This window comes from Bubalus kerabau, chromosome 9, assembly GCF_029407905.1.
Source record: "Bubalus kerabau isolate K-KA32 ecotype Philippines breed swamp buffalo chromosome 9, PCC_UOA_SB_1v2, whole genome shotgun sequence".
In the NCBI taxonomy this organism is placed as follows: Eukaryota; Metazoa; Chordata; class Mammalia; order Artiodactyla; family Bovidae; genus Bubalus; species Bubalus kerabau.
The window spans coordinates 48,872,758-48,889,684 of record NC_073632.1 but is presented as its reverse complement, the minus strand read 5'-3'; the positions used below and the strand labels follow the sequence as shown (position 1 = coordinate 48,889,684).

Genomic DNA, 16,927 nt, shown 5'->3' with positions numbered 1-16,927 from the left:
TGGAGATTTCAACAGTTTTTTGTTCACTTAGTTGTGTGTATATATGCATATTTGTGTGATCCTATACAGTTTTATCACATGTGTAGATTCTTGTAACCATCACCACTATGAAGATACAGAACTATTCCACTACTATAAGGTTCCTTCATGTTATCCCTTTATAGTTACACATCATCCTCCCTAACCCTTAGCAATTTATAATCTGTTTACCATCTCTATGATTTTATTTCAGGAATGTTATATAAATGTAATCATATAGTATATAACCTTTTGAGAGGCTTGTTTCACTCGGCCAATCCATCCAAGTATTGATGCATTTTTTAAAGTTTCTGTGTAGTATTCCATGCTAGGGATGTACCACAGTTGAACCATTTACCTGATGAAGGAGATTTGGGTTGTTTTCAGTTTTGTTGTTGTTGTTTAGTTGCTAAGTTGTGTCCCACTCTTTTGCAACCCCATGGACTATATAGCCCACCAGGTTCCTCCTCTGTCCATGGGATTTCAGTTTTAGGCACCCCACTCCAGTACTGTTGCCTGGAAAACCCCATGGACGGAGGAGCCTGGTAGGCTGCAGTCTGTGGGGTTGCTAAGAGTCGGACGCAACTGGGCGACTTCACTTTAACTTTTCACTTTCATGCATTGGAGAAGGAAATGGCAACCCACTCCAGTGTTCTTGCCTGGAGAATCCCAGGGACGGGGGAGCCTGGTGGGCTGCCGTCTATAGGATCGCACAGAGTTAGACATGACTGAAGCGACTTAGCAGCAGCAGTAGTAGTTTAGCCGTTAAGTCACGTCCAACTCTTGCAACCCCATGGACTATAGCCCTCCAGGTTCCTCTGTCCGTGGGCTTCTCCAGGCAAGAATTCTGGAGTGGGTTGCCATTTCCTTCTCCAGGGGATCTTCCCAACCCAGGGATTGAACTGGATCTCCTGCATTGCAGGCAGCTTCTTTATTGACAGAGCTACCTCAGTTTTAGGCTATCACAAATAAAGCAGTTATAAACTTTGTGTACAGGTTTTTGTGTGAACATATTTTTCATTTTCCTGGGGTAAATATCTAAAAGTGAAATCTCTGAATCATATGATAGCTATCAATAAATCTTTAATTTTACAAGAAACTTCCAAACTGTCTGCCAAAGTGGCTGCATTATTTTGTGTGTACGAGCAATCTGGCTTCTCCATTTCCTCGTTAGCATTTGGTGTTGTCACATTTTTTTTTAACCATTCTAACAGGTGTATAGTGATATTTCATTGTAACTTGCATATCCTAATGTGTAATAGTGTTAATTTGATAAATGTCTTTTTAAAATATTTTTTGTTTACTTTTTTCCTTGTCAATATTTAGAAAACTAAATGTTTAAAGAGAAGACCACCTCAGCAAATTTGTTCAAAATTTGGAACACTGCCTATTATGGCTGAGAAGGTGAGAAGGGAAAAATGAGGATACTTGTTCAGATAAATTCATGCTTTGGTATAAGTGCTATTTAAATGCCATCAGTTATTTCAAATCTTTCTCAGCTATATCTTTTCCCCCAAAGTCTGCCAGTGCAAGCCATTCTGAGAATGCAAGTACACAAAGCCTCCAAACAGTGCAACATTCTGGGCCACATATCCTTCAGAAACCGGCTGAAGTTACTGAGCTTAGATGTCTCTACAAGCCTTCTAGAACAACTTCTCAATGTAAAGCTGTACATTCTGACTCAGAAAAGTCCATTTCTATTTGCCACAATTTGTCTGAACTTTTGATGGCAATGCAAGATGAGCTGGACCAAATGACTATGTGAGTATTTATCACAAGAAGTAGCAAGACAAATTTAGGTATCTTTTTTTCTTCTCAGTCTTTCAAACATTGTCGCTTACAAATTCGTAAAAACCTTACTTAGCCTTTTGAACTTATTTTGATCTGAAGATTACTACTTTTTTCTATGTAAAGTGTTTCTGTATTCCCAAGATCTGAACTGATAGACAAATATTTCTGTCTTTCTAACAAATGGGGTCTGGTGATCTTAAATTATAATTCACAAATGCTTTTCTAAGATGCTCCTTCTGCTTTTTATAATATTTGCAGTTAAGTGAATGATTTCATTAGACAAATAGGAATGCAATTTCTTATTTTCCATTCTGGTTGGTTTGCATTGCATGTTTGAAGCATCCATATGCTTCAAAGATTCTGTATGGGATACATATTTTAAGCTTTAAGTTTAAATATCTTTTCAACAAATATTCCAGAAAATATGTGACTTGGGTGGCCAACCAGTTGAACTAAGACCTCTGTAGAAGATATAGTTCTATTAGCAGTAGTTTTTTTGAGCAGGCATTCACAAAATCTAGGAATTTCTCAGGCAAATACTTCTATAGCTGGAATTCTTCCAAAGATTCTACATTAAGAATTCCAAACTTGGAATGAAAAAGAGTCCCTTAATGCCTCTAGCTAAGGACATCAGAATATTTTACTACATTTAACTATGAACACTAAGAATTCAGACATTTTTTAAGATTCTTTGAGATCCTAAGTCTGAGATATTTCTAAATATATCTAATCTCAAATCATAAGAGCCTGTTTATAATTACCATAGATTTAATTTGATAACTCTACAAAAAGAAGCTGTCTTTGAAGGTTAATATTTAACTCTGATTAAAGTTTATGATTGAGCAGAATATTGTTTAATTGTAACAAAGATTAATATATAGTTTATATATATATTATATATATATATATAGTTTGTATACTATAAACTATAATAGTGCTTGATACTTGCTTTTCTTTCATAGGGAGTACCAAGACCTGCTGAATCAAATGAAAGAAACTGAAAGCCAATCAGTCTGTGAAGATATAGAATGTGAACTAGAGCGTTTAGTCAAGAAAATGGAAATTAAAGGAGAACAAATTTCCAAACTAATGCAGCATCAAGAAACCGTAAGAAAGTTTTAGTAAAAAATTTTAATAAAAAGATAATAGATCTGGATTCAATGTTACGTTTCTCTAGACCTTCCAAATTTGAGGCCTGTATGTGTGGCTTAGTGAAAAGATGATAGATAGGAGTCACTTAGACTTAAGATAAAATAGAGTCATCTGTACATTGAAATAACATGGTCTGCTACATAATTCTTTATATAATATAAAGAAAAGAGAACAAAGAAATTTAGTTATAGAGAATTCTCTGGCCGTCCAGTAGTTAGAGCTCTATGCTTTCATTGCTGGGGCCCAGGTTCAGTCCTTGGTCGGAGAACTAAGATCCTACAAGCCACACGGCACAGCCAAAGGGAGAAAAAAAAAGAGTAAGTTAAATTATGTATTCAGAAGTAACTTGGGGAAAATTAAGAGGTAGGCTAAATTTGCTTTACATCTCTCCCAGATGTCCATTTAGCATTCTTTCCTCTTATCCCTCTCTTTCCTAATGCCCTACTGAAATCCCTTATGTCAACAGGTGTCTAAAGCATACCCCATCTCTAAAACAACTATTTCCAGTTTCTCAGAACAAGCCATGCTGTGTTGCATTCCTCGGGAACCTATGCTTAGCTCACTCTAGTGGAGGTGATGAGGAGGACTCTATCCTTGTGTATAAATTCATAGTAACTAAGAATGGCATAATAGTCTTAATATTTTGACAAAAAAAATCATGGAATATTACATTTTATCCCAAGACAATGAATTCACTCTTAGGACTATTATGCTCCTGAAACAGAAAGCAGAGGGAATCTTTCCAGGAACCTTCAGGTCATATCATGTAGCTATCTGCTAATGGAATAATCAGCATTCGTATAAGTTGGTAATATATTAACCTCACAATTAAGCCTTCCCCACTTATATAGGAAAGTAATAAAGAATGCAGAATTTTACTGCCTTTATTCCTCTGTGGCCAATAAAGAAAGACAGAAGGAAATGAAATTTTAAAGCAAACATTTTCACTTAACTGGCTTTTAAAGCTATAGTAAGTAAACTTTCTGTATGATTGTGTTAGGGTGAAAATTATGTAACTTGTATGCTTTCTTAGAATTACATAGGAGAAACCTGAAAGGAATATTAAGAGTAGTCGTATTTTTTTAATTTAGGCAGTATGTACATAAATTATATTTTGAAAAATATTACATATATATATAATTTATATATTATATATATATAATAGCTTATAGAAGTAAAAATTTTTAAGAATTTTTAGGTAAACAGAACACCAGATACTTAGCCAGTGTCTGGACCAGCTCTACAAATCAGACTATGCTTAAGTGAAATAGATTAAGTAATGTGGGGAATTCCCTGGCAGTCCATTGGTTAGGATTCCACACTTCCTTAGTAGGGTACATGGGTTCCATCCATGATTGGGGAATTGAGATCCCACAAGCCATGTAATGTGGCCAAAATAAATAATTGTTTAAAAGATTCAGTAATGGACTAGACTTGGAAGAAAAGGGTTTATCTAGTTTATAGATTTTGTTTTGTTTCATTCCATCAACCCAATCATTACTAGAAACTCCTCAGTGAGATAAGGTTATTTATTCCTTTGCCTTTAAAAACAAAACAAAACTGGCATTCAGTAGTACTTTAAATTCAGGAATACTTTAAAGAAAAAATATAGACTCTATAAACTTGATGTTCACTCCTAGCACCAAATTTTTGCTTTGTTGTTAATGTCACCAGAAAGGTCCTTCTCTCTCCTCCATGTTCTCCTGATTTTTCCCGTTTCTTATCTTACAAAAACAAACATTTCTTTCTCTCAGCTTCTCCAGCCCATATCGATCTTGTCCTTCTTTATCCTTCTTAGAAATACACTTTTTGTCCTACTCAAAGTTATTCTGGCTTAAATTATTCTCTAGTTGTCACATATATGCTTTTTTTCTCTAATAATAAGAGCAATAAGCTTCTTGAAAGCAATGATTGTTTTATTCATTATGTTTCTGTATAAATAGCACAGTGTTAGGCATGCAATAAGGATTCAATAAATAAAGACTTACCAAAGTTTTTAATTTCATGTGATCTTTAAACCATCAATCCAATCCTCTATTATAAGGTATATGTTAAGTATATTTTGGACTGAAATATAAGATTTTTTTCTTTCCAGGTCCGCAAACTGCAGCAAAAAGTTCAGAATTCAAAGATGAGTGAAACTTCAGCTATTCAGCAAGAAGATAGCAACTGTAAAGGAACAAAGAATATAAAAAATAGCTCCAGAAAATGTTTGCTAACTAACTCTCTTCAAAAGAACAACAACTGTCGTCCAATACGAGTCCATAATCTTCAGATGAAATTGAGACGAGATGATATTATGTGGGAACAGTAACACAATAGCAAAACTATCATCTTGAATGAACTTTGTCAATGAGATCTTGAACTGTCTAAAGTGGTTTTAATTTAATATGCCTTTATGAAATTTTGAATTATGTTTCTAGCCTCTATAAAGTATCAAATTGTAGTATTTTTAAATGAATGCATAATGACCTCCTAAGAAACCCAAATAATAAATGATTGCTTTCCTGTTCTTTTTTATTTACTAAAATACCTCAGCATACCATGTTTTAGAAACATTGTTCACTTTGCAGATACATTAAGCTAAGTTTAAAACATTATACTAGACTGATGATATTTAAAATTGAGTTGAATTTGAGATATAAATGCCATTCCACTTTTTCATTTAGTAGGCTTGTAACCCTTGATCAGATCAGATCAGATCAGTCGTTCAGTCGTGTCCGGATCTTTGCGACCCCATGAATCGCAGAACGCCAGGCCTCCCTGTCCATCACCAACTCCCGGAGTTCACTCAGACTCACGTCCATCGAGTCAGTGATGCCATCCAGCCATCTCATCCTCTGTCGTCCCCTTCTCCTCTTGCCCCCAATCCCTCCAAGCATCAGAGTCTTTTCCAATGAGTCAACTCTTCTCATGAGGTAGCCAAAGTACTGGAGTTTCAGCTTTAGCATCATTCCTTCCAAAGAAATCCCAGGGCTGATCTCCTTCAGAATGGACTGGTTGGATCTCCTTGCAGTCCAAGGGACTCCCAAGAGTCTTCTCCAGCACCATAGTTCAAAAGCATCAATTCTTCAGCGCTCAGCCTTCTTCACAGTCCAACTCTCACATCCATACATGACCACAGGAAAAACCTTAGCCTTGACTAGACGAACCTTTGTTGGCCAAGTAATATCTCTGCTTTTGAATATGCTATCTAGGTTGGTCATAACTTTCCTTCCCAGGAGTAAGCATCTTTTTATTTCATGGCTGCAGTCACCATCTGCAGTGATTTTGGAGCCCAGAAAAATAAAGTCTGATACTGTTTCCACTGTGTCCCCATCTATTTCCCATGAAGTGATGGGACCGGATGCCATGATCTTCGTTTTCTGAATGTTGAGCTTTGAGCCAACTTTTTCACTCTCCACTTTCACTTTCATCAAGAGGCTTTTTAGTTCCTCTTCACTTTCTGCCAAAAGTAGGAAGTCAAGAAACACCTGGAGTAACAGGCAAATTTGGCCTTGGAATACGGAATGAAGCAGGGCAAAGACTAATAGATTTTGCCAAAAAAATGCACTGGTCATAACAAACACCCTCTTCCAACAACACAAGAGAAGACTCTACATGGACATCACCAGATGGTCAACACCGAAATCAGATTGATTATATTCTTTGCAGCCAAAGATGGAGAAGCTCTATACAGTCAGCAAAAACAAGACCGGGAGCTGACTGTGGCTCAGATCATGAACTCCTTATTGCCAAATTCAGACTTAAATTGAAGAAAGTAGGGAAAACCACTAGACCATTCAGGTATGACCTAAATCAAATGCCTTATGGTTATACAGTGGAAGTGAGAAATAGATTTAAGGGCCTCAATCTGATAGATAGAGTGCCTGATGAACTATGGAATGAGGTTCGTGACATTGTACAGGAGACAGGAATCAAGACCATCCCCATGGAAAAGAAATGCAAAAAAGCAAAATGGCTGTCTGAGGAGGCCTTACAAATAGCTGTGAAAAGAAGAGAAGCCAAAAGCAAAGGAGAAAAGGAAAGATATGAACATCTGAATGCAGAGTTCCAAAGAATAGCAAGAAGAGATAAGAAAGCCTTCTTCAGTGATCAATGCAAAGAAATAGAGGAAAACAACAGAATGGGAAAGACTAGAGATCCCTTCAAGAAAATTAGAGATACCAAGGGAACATTTCATGCAAAGATGGGCTCGATAAAGGACAGAAATGGTATGGACCTAACAGAAGCAGAAGATATTAAGAAGAGATGGCAAGAATACACAGAACTGTACCAAAAAGATCTTCACGACCCAGATAATCATGATGGTGTGATCACTGACCTAGAGCCAGACACCCTGGAATGTGAAGTCAAGTGGGCCTTAGAAAGCATCACTACGAACAAAGCTAGTGGAGGTGATGGAATTCCAGTTGAGCTATTCCAAATCCTGAAAGACGATGCTGTGAAAATGCTGCACTCAGTATGCCAGCAAATTTGGAAAACTCAGCAGTGGCCACAGGACTGGAAAAGGTCAGTTTTCATTCCAATCCCAAAGAAAGGCAATGCTAAAGAATGCTCAAACTACCGCACAATTGCACTCATCTCACACGCTAGTCAAGTAATGCTCAAAATTCTCCAAGCCAGGCTTCAGCAATATGTGAACCGTGAACTTCCTGATGTTCAAGCTGGTTTTAGAAAAGGCAGAGGAACCAGAGATCAAATTGCCAACATCCGCTGGATCATGGAAAAAGCAAGAGAGTTTCAGAAAAACATCTGCTTTATTGACTATGCCAAAGCCTTTGACTGTGTGGATCACAATAAACTGTGGAAAATTCTTCAAGAGATGGGAATACCAGACCACCTGATCTGCCTCTTGAGAAATTTGTATGCAGGTCAGGAAGCAACAGTTAGAACTGGACATGGAACAACAGACTGTTTCCAAATAGGAAAAGGAGTTCATCAAGGCTGTATATTGTCACCCTGCTTATTTAACTTATATGCAGAGTACATCATGAGAAATGCTGGACTGGAAGAAAGACAAGCTGGAATCAAGATTGCCGGGAGAAATATCAATTACCTCAGATATGCAGATGATACCACCCTTATGGCAGAAAGTGAAGAGGAACTAAAAAGCCTCTTGATGAAAGTGAAAGTGGAGAGTGAAAAAGTTGTAACCTTAAGAAGCTTATAAAGAACAAATATAAAATTAACAGAGTATGGACAGGCCTTTTAACTTTTCTTGTGCTTCTTCCCTGTGTTGTTTTAGAGCTGGGGAATATTTTTCTTTTTTGGAAAGGGAAAAGCTTTGTGAAGAGTCCTTTAGTCCGTTTTTTAATGTGACAATTACAAATAGGAACTCATAGTTAACTAACTTTTAGATGACAGTAATCCAACTGTGAAAGCCTTTCTCTGCTATTCCCATTCTCTTTTATAAATCTAGCTCTTGTTTTTTTTAATCTAACTCCTTTATAACTATATTTTTATGCTTTGATTAGTGATGCCATAAGATATTTCTTTGTACATATATGCTTTATAGTGAATTTCCGTTTGTTGACCTGTCTTTCCAGAAACGTGTGGAAACTAGTACAACTCTACTGAACTTACTTTGTTTCTCACCAGAATCCTTTGGGGCAACTAGAGAATTGGAGTCACCACCTGAAGTAGAACTAGAAGACTGACACAAAAGGCATAACAGAAGGGAGGAGCTCAGAAAATAGGATAGCAATTTAAAAAATGGTGATTCCAGAGGGACAGTTTTAGAGGTACATCTTTATCTATAGCTGGGGGATATTCAAGCTATAGGTATGAAAGAATAAAAAGATCAAGATCTTGGGGAGCTAGGAAAAGCAAGCAATTTTTTTAAAGATAGTCTTTATATCCTCTTAGGAAATCCCAAAGAGTATAGGAGAAAGAGAGTAATTGTGGGCTCTCTGTGGGGGAAGGAGAAAAACTATAATTCATTCTTATGAAGAGAAAAAGAGGTGCTTCTCGAAGACCTTTCCATACCTGAAGTGGAGATATGACTGAAAATGGGCAGATTTATACTTGGAATTGTCCTTGAAAGTAACTAATGACTGAAATAAACATTTCTCTGCCTCTGGTTTAAATGTTGTCCTTCACTCACTTTCACTCCCTCTGCCCTTACAGCTCCTTCAACCCAAGAGATGTTCCACAGACTGCTTCATCTAAACTCAGTTTCATCACCTTACCTATTTTTCTACTTTATCTTTTCTCAAGAATGTGAGTGCCGTAGTTTATACTTGGCAAAAATCTCACCCGGATATGCCTCTGTTTTCTATGCACTTAAGATGGTAGCTGAATATTTTTAATTTACCAGTAGTAAAGTCATTACTTGTGGAGATGTTTTACTAAAACAAATTACCATAAAAAATTAAAATCACTTAAGGAACACTTGAATATTTTAACTAAGAATTGTGAATTTTTTTTGCAACATCAGTGCAATGTAGTAGAAAAAACATAGATCTCAGAAATAGGAGACTTGGGTTCATGTTGATTCTGACACTTAGTAGTTTAGACAATCAAATGACTTTGGAACCTCTGTTTCTCATTTGTAAAAGTGGGATTGTATTACTACCTACCTCATAGGGTGGTAGTAATGAAATAACATGTCAAAGCACCCAGCAGAAGGGTTGGCACTGAATAAAAACTCAGTAAGTGTTGTATCTGAGCAGCCAAAAAGAGAAAAAATTGCCATAGATCCTGAGTTGCAGGGGTTAAAGCCTGAAAGCAAGAACCAAAAGGTACTCTTCATAAAAGTGAGAATATTCTAAATTTACTTTTTTTTTTCTTTTTCTGCATGCCTAGGATGAAATTGCTTTGATTTGTTCCCTGGCTCAGGTTTCTAGTGGGGGTTGGGTAAAGAATACAATCCTACCATGATGTGGAAATATGTACTCATAGCAACTTGATTTGAAGTTTGTTTGGGTTGTTGGGGTGACATGTATTAGGAAAGATGATAAAGAATGGTCTCCTGTTGCTCCATCACAATTACTGAACTGAAAATGTGTCTCTGCTCACAGACTGCTGCTTGCCTTTGACTCCTCAGGGGGTGGAGCAAACGATTTCCTTCCTGGATGGGGCTGTCCATGGTCAGTGTACACGAGTTGCTGTAGCAACCCCGCAGCTGTGCTCTGCCTAGCAGAAACTCGGTAGGATATCATAGATTTTTGTTCACTTAAGTGAAAAACAGGTTTGCTTGTTTTTTATTTAATCATAAACTGAAAACAATGAAATTATAACTTTTATCCAAGACAAGTCTCAACTTTGATGCAACTATGAAACTAGAAAGTTTGAGTGTTTGAAGCAGTAGGTATTGTGACTATTCTAATCCTGGAAATAGGAGTTGGAATCTTGAATTAACTATTTGTGTGGGTCATTGGTAACATGACCATTTTTATTAAGTTGTAGCTAAAGATAGGAAGATTGGAGGGAAATGCCCTATTTTCAACAGTACAAGGTTAAAGGAAATATTTAATACAGTGTGCTAACTGGCTGGGATGGTATGCTTGAAACTTATTTTTTAGTTATGTGTAAAGCTTTCTTCCTTTAAAAATAAAATTTTAACTGTAGAGTAGTATTCTTAATCCATGATAAGACATCAAAATGTAAATCAAAACTTGACTTGTGAGATATCAAATTAGGGGGAAAGGGTGGGTTGGTCATGAGCAATGGAAGGAGTGCTCTGTGTGGCCAAAAATGCACCAGCTGCCATTGTTGGTATAGTGTAAATAGTGAAACTCCTAATGGAGTTTTCCTGGAACTCTATTCATCTGTAACTAAAGCTGTACCTACAGAGAACATTTAATTGTATGTGAAGTTTAGATAAGTATAAGCTGACTCCCAGATGTACAACAATACAAACCTATCTAAGGCATAGCATAGAATCTTGAGATTAAAAAAAAAAAAATTCTTTGTGGGTGCCATGGCACCTTTTAATTAAAGTAAAATGAGGATAAATAAAAATAATAATCATCACCGGTGTGAAAATAAATTCACTTCTTGGTAAATAGACCTTGCCAGTACCTCAGACTTATTCTTCATAACCTGTGTACTTATTTAACTTTCCTCCTTTTTTTTTTTTTTTTTTGGTGTTTTGTTATATAGAGAGAATCAGATACAGCAAAATGGTAAAATTTAAAGTTTAAAATATTGTCTAGACCAGAGTTTATTTTGATTATAGCTATGAAGTGTTTACATAAAGAATCAGGTCAATTTTTTCTCCTGATGGGTTTTTTTTTTTTTTTTTTTTTTTTTGCTATGCTGGGTCTTCATTGCTGAGAGGGCTTTTCTTTAGTTGTATCAAGTGGGGGCTGCTCTCTAGTTGCAGAGCATGGGCTCTAGAGTACATGGACTTCAGTAATTGTGGCATGTGGATCAGTAGTTGTAGCTCCCGGGCTCTAGAGCACAGGCTCAATTGTTGTGGGGTGCCTGGGCTTAGTTCCTCCACAGCATGTGGAATCTTCCCAGATCAGGGATCAAACCTGTGTCTCCTGCATTTCCAGGCAGATTCTTTACTGCTGAAACACCAGAAAACCCTCCTGATGGGTTTTTGAGTGTGTTCTCCATACCAGTATAGTGTCATTGCATTCTCAAAAGCTTATTAGATGCCATAGACAATTATTAAAATTATAAACTAGGATACCCCCACTGAAGAAATGTATTTTTTATTATATATGCATGATCTATTGTATTTCTTGTATTATATCTGTTTAACAGTTTTAACAGAAAAGAAGTAAACTGATCTCTTGTTACTTTACACTGTGAGGTATTTTTTGTTTCTGTTTTTCAACCATGTAAGACTTATAAATGCCAGTTCATCAGTTTGTAATGTTGAGAGACTGGATGCAGGCTGTAGGCAGAATGCTGGGCATTATGAGTTTTCTATTAAAGAAAGACAGAAAAAGTTCTTTGAATGGTATAATCAGCTTTCTAGAATAATCTTTTAAAATAAGTATGATGTTATCCACCATACTTTCTGCCTAGATTTTGCTTATCTAGCTTCCCTTAATTCTTCAGATCTCAATTTACTGCTGCCTCTAAGAAACCCTCTTTAAGCGTCTTCTTCACATCCCTACCTGCTCCCAAATCTGGCTTAGCTGCCTTTTCTAGGTACTTGCTCTGTCTTTACATTTTGCACATTTGCTTGTTATCATTTGTTTGTTTGTCTTCCCATAGACTGAAAGCTCCCTGAAGGCAAGATCATTTCTTGTTCACCACTGTAGCCAAGAACCTAGCATAGTACCTGGCCCATAAGTGGCCTCTCAGTAAATATTTAATAATTATATTGCATGGAAATACATTAACCTTATTTGGTGAACTCATTTGGAATGAGCATATTGGATCAAGTACTGTTGTTTCAGGCACCAGTTCAGCTATTCTGCTGTTTCATCTTTTAAGGATATGTGACCATATTTTACATAAACACTAGTTAAGAATATTTAAGTATTTTATTATTTTGGGGGGAGGAGCGCAGACAACAGGCACTCAGAATGTTGCTTTCTTTGATATTATGATGCTAAGAGGAAGAGGTTTGAGAATCAAGGTAGTTCTTTGCTTGTATATTGGTGTGTTTGACATGTTCATTCAGCAAGTATTGATCTCTAATAATCAAGAATTTGTTGATCCTAGGATACTGTGTTAGTTGCTATAGAAGATTCAAAGAAATTATACATGGATTATGTCTTTAAGTTGCTTATAGTCTGATAGTAGAGATAAGACATACATAAACATATAAGAAAGAAAACAGTAAGTGGCACAGAGGTATAATGATCAGCGTAGAGCAGATGCTCAAAAAATATTTGTCTACCAAACCTTTGTTTTCATCCATTCATAGATGAAGTCAGCCTGTTTGTATTTCTTCATTTGTTATCTTGATATATATATGGCTCTCCTCTGCTTTATTTCCTCATGGCAGAATTGGTCTCAGATTCTTAATCTTCCATAACTTATTGATTGAGGAAACCAGTCCACCCAGTAGTCTCAAATACGTACTGTCACATAACCAGCACCAAATTCAAAGACATGAGTCAAAAGAATGGTATGAAACACTGAAGTATATGGGAAGAGAGTGGAGAGTAATTGGGGCAAAAGTCAAACAATAAGGATTTAGACTGCAACAGAAGAATAATATAGTGGCAAGTTATATACTAAAGGCCAGTTATTGATTTTCACAGAATTATGCAAATAATTTCCAGTCACTTTCCTTATGAATTTAACCCTCTCAATTTCCTCATACTTCATCTTCTTTATCACTTAGGCCAAGTCAGTATTTTTCAAACTGTAGATCATATACTATTAATGGATTGTGAAATCAATTTAGTGGATCACTGTCAACATTTTTAAAAATAATATAGAATAGCATTGAAACTGTCAGAGCACTTCACACGTAGAGAAGGTAGTGCTGTTTTATGAAATTTTGTGAGAACTAAATTATAATTTAAAATGCAAAATTATAATTTAAAATGTAAAATTATAATTTCTAAATGTTATTTGGAAAAGTAAAAGCCAGCTTTTAATAAATGTTCAAAAGGAATGAATTTGAAAAATGTGGAGGACAGTGAGATAGCCAGTATAAAACAGGAATACTCTCAAGTTCCCTACTATGACTTGTGGCAGTCTACTGTTGACCCCAGAAATACCATTTCAAATTTGTTTTGATTGTTCTACAGGTAAAAGTCCCACTTTAGTCAATACCGTTACATTTGCTGGTCTATAGAATACTCTTTTCAAACACTAGCCAACCTACATTAGAAAAGTGTTACTTTTCTAATGTGGATACAAATAAATATATTCACCATGAATTCTTTAACAAAAGGCCTCAATTATTCCTCAGCCATTGTTTCTGTCTTGTCACTGCCTCTGTGTGGAATCCAACCAAGCAGGGGTTTTATGATTAGGAAAAAAATCTTTTCTGTAGGTGCTTGAGACAGTTTTAAAATGCATAAAGAAGTGAGATTTGTAAGAGGAAAAACTGTGTGCATGTCTTGAATCTGAAATGAGCAAAGATTTATTCTGTGAGAAACCCTATTTGTTTGAGCATCAGCAGTCAACAACACTAAAAAAGTTTGAAACCTGATGTACTACCAACAGGACACTCTTTAAAAACATGTCATTTTACTGAACTGATAAAATATTTTGAAAAGAGTGAATGGAGTATATAAATATCTTACCTGAAAAACAGCTTCATTAAATGAAATAACTGCCAACTGAGAGGCTGTGGTTCTGTGACTTTTGATATCCTGTTCAACATGTTTCTTCAGGCCGTGTCAGCTTTTGGCTGTGGTTAGAACACTTTCACTTTTCACTTTCATGCATTGGAGAAGGAAATGGCAACCCACTCCAGTGTTCTTGCCTGGAGAATCCCAGGGACAGAGGAGCCTAGTGGGCTGCTGTCTATGGGGTCGCACAGAGTCGGACACGACTGAAGCGACTTAGCAGCAGCAGAACATAGGGAGAAGTGCCATAAGGAAGCGAACATCAGAGTGATGTTCATTATAATAGGATTCTACTCACTTGTAAAAGTTTGTTCACCACTACAAAGTATTAAAAGTGCTTAAATTGTTAAATAGATTTTAGTCCTTATGAAAAGATTATAAAGTGAGCCAGACCTTCTAGTCATAGCTAAAATATTCTTTTGACCTAATTTTGCTTAATCTGCTCAAGTAAATTTTAGGATAAGTTTTGAAAAACCTTGAAAGTTTTTCTTTGGTTAATTTTCTTTAAAGTTAAATGTACATTGACTTGTGGGATATTTCTTAGAAAATCTATTACTGAACTAGTACAGAATGTGAATCATTTCTTGCCTGAAATATAAGATTGTTGTTTACAAGGCAGTTGTCCAGAATCTTCTCGTTAAATTGGAAACTATTTCACTTTTCATCACTGTAGGTTCTTTTAACTTCACAAGTGTGTTATTTAAAACATAAATCCCATTGGTACACAGGAAACCCATTTAAAATTAAATTTTAAAACACTCTTGAGAATTCCATGGAACATTTTTGGTTTTAGAATTTCTAGCAAAATAAAAAGTACCTTTAATACCTTAAATATGCATTTTCAGAGATAGCTAACCCCAGACTTTGTAATAATACATGTGAAAGAATAGCACTATTAATATTTTAAAATATTGAATGCTTGAACACAGCACAAAATTATTACCTTCATTTTCCCCAAAATAAGCTAAGCCACAAATTTAAACCTGGGAAATTCAGTATCAGAATTAAAAGAAATATTTCTGGGTTAAGAAGTTCTACTTTTACTTTAATTTCAAAATGAACTTGTCTTTTTAAAGCTTATTCTGTGATTTTATGTATATAACTCTTTGATTTGATAAACTTGAAAGAATTTATATCAGTATTATATATGCTGCTTCTCTCTTGTGGTGTGATTTAAATATTGGACACCTAAGCCTAAGTAAATTTTCCGAGAGGGTCATTTTCTCTTTGTTCTTTTATAGTATAGCTCTTAAGCAGAGTGAGAGCTTTGCCTTTGCTATTTGAATAGAATGTTTTCCTGTGGTTTCTAATTCTCACATCCACTTCTGAGCATTTCTATGGATATGCCACAAATAGTGGAGTTTGATTCTCTTAACCAGTCTAATAAAATATTATTGATACAAACTACCACTGGCTGAAGTAAAACATAAACCACTCAGAGATTAAAGCATTTAGAAAAGAAAAGGGTTTATATGCCAACAAGATTTGTGAGGGAGTCCAAGATATAGAAGGATAGCTTTCACAAATTAAAGATATGACAAGTATTTGAAAGAAAAAAAAAACTTACAAATATACCAAGGTCATCAAGTTTACAGTTAATCTCTTCAAGGTAGAAAACAGCTTTTGGATATGACATATCCAAAAAGATCATCACAGATCTTCAGACATTGGCATTGCCAAAATCAGGGATATATTTGTTTCTGTCGGGGAATATCTTATAGGAAAGACTCAAGGTTTCATTTACTGAGGGAACAAGAATCAGACAAATTGACTGTTTTTGCTGATGTTACTTTATCTCCGTTGCAAATTTCCAAGGTCACCTTTGGGCTCAGTGATTCACTAAAAGAATACATAGAACTCAGAAAAGCTATTATACTCATGGTTTATTACAACAAAAACATACAAATTTAAATCAGCAACTCAAAAAAGGACATAAGGTAAAGTTCAGGAAGTCTAGGGCTTCCCTGGTAGCTCAGCTGGTAAAGAATCTGCCTGCAATTCAGGAGATCCCAGTTCGATTCCTGGGTCAGGAAGATCCCCTGGAGAAGGGATAGGCTACCCACTCCAGTATTCTTGGGCTTCTCTGGTGGCTCAAACAGTAAAGAATCCGTCTGCAATGCAGGAGACTTGGGTTTGATCCCTGGGTTGGGAAGATTCCCCTGGAGAAGGGTATGGCAACCCACTCTAGTATTCTTGCCTGGAGAACAAGAGGAGCCTGAACAGAGGAGCCTAGTGGTGTATAGTCCATGGGGTCACAAAGAGTCAGACACAACTGAGCAACTAAGCACAGCACAGCAAAGTCCAGGAAACACCAGGCATGAACTAGAACTTGTCTTCCAGTGAAGTCATGCAGATAGCACTTAATTCTAGCAATGATGTATGATATGCTTGGAGTATTGCTCCTCTGAGCTTTGGTGTCCAATTTTTTTATTGTGGGCTGGTCACATAGCATGGCTGACTGCCCATGTGACTGACCTTCAGTCTCCGGTCCCTCTGGAGGTTATGAAAAAGTGAAAGTGATAGTCGCTTAGTGATGTCCAATTCTTTGCATTCCATGGACTGTAGCCTGCCAGACTCCTCTGTCCATGGAATTCTCCAGGCAAGAATACTGGAGTGGGTAGCCATTCCCTTCTCCAGGGGATCTTACCAATCCAAGGACTGAACCCGGGACTGCTGCATTGCAGGCAGATTCTTTTCTGTCTGAGCCACCAAAGCTGGTACCAAATGGCTGAAAGCCCCATCATAAATCA

The 16,927-nt window shown here is 36.4% G+C and overlaps 2 protein-coding genes across 4 annotated transcripts in view; both read left to right on the top strand.

The window, feature by feature from the left end:
• The window catches only part of CEP57L1 (centrosomal protein 57 like 1), a 226,043-nt gene extending 220,570 nt beyond the window's left edge, over positions 1-5,473 (top strand). For all 3 annotated transcript variants that reach the window (XM_055535254.1, XM_055535251.1, XM_055535253.1), the window contains 4 exons: positions 1,345-1,422; positions 1,538-1,779; positions 2,772-2,916; positions 5,057-5,473. In XM_055535254.1, coding sequence (XP_055391229.1) covers positions 1,345-1,422; positions 1,538-1,779; positions 2,772-2,916; positions 5,057-5,275 — 684 coding nt within the window. In that variant the 3' untranslated portion in view covers positions 5,276-5,473. The remainder of the gene's footprint in view (positions 1-1,344; positions 1,423-1,537; positions 1,780-2,771; positions 2,917-5,056) is intronic.
• A 3,632-nt stretch (positions 5,474-9,105) lies between these two features.
• The window catches only part of LOC129619829 (putative uncharacterized protein C6orf183), a 59,909-nt gene continuing 52,087 nt past the window's right edge, over positions 9,106-16,927 (top strand). Inside the window, exons 1-2 of the mRNA XM_055535250.1 lie at positions 9,106-9,183; positions 9,984-10,112. The gene's annotated coding sequence lies outside the window, so the exon portion shown is untranslated. The remainder of the gene's footprint in view (positions 9,184-9,983; positions 10,113-16,927) is intronic.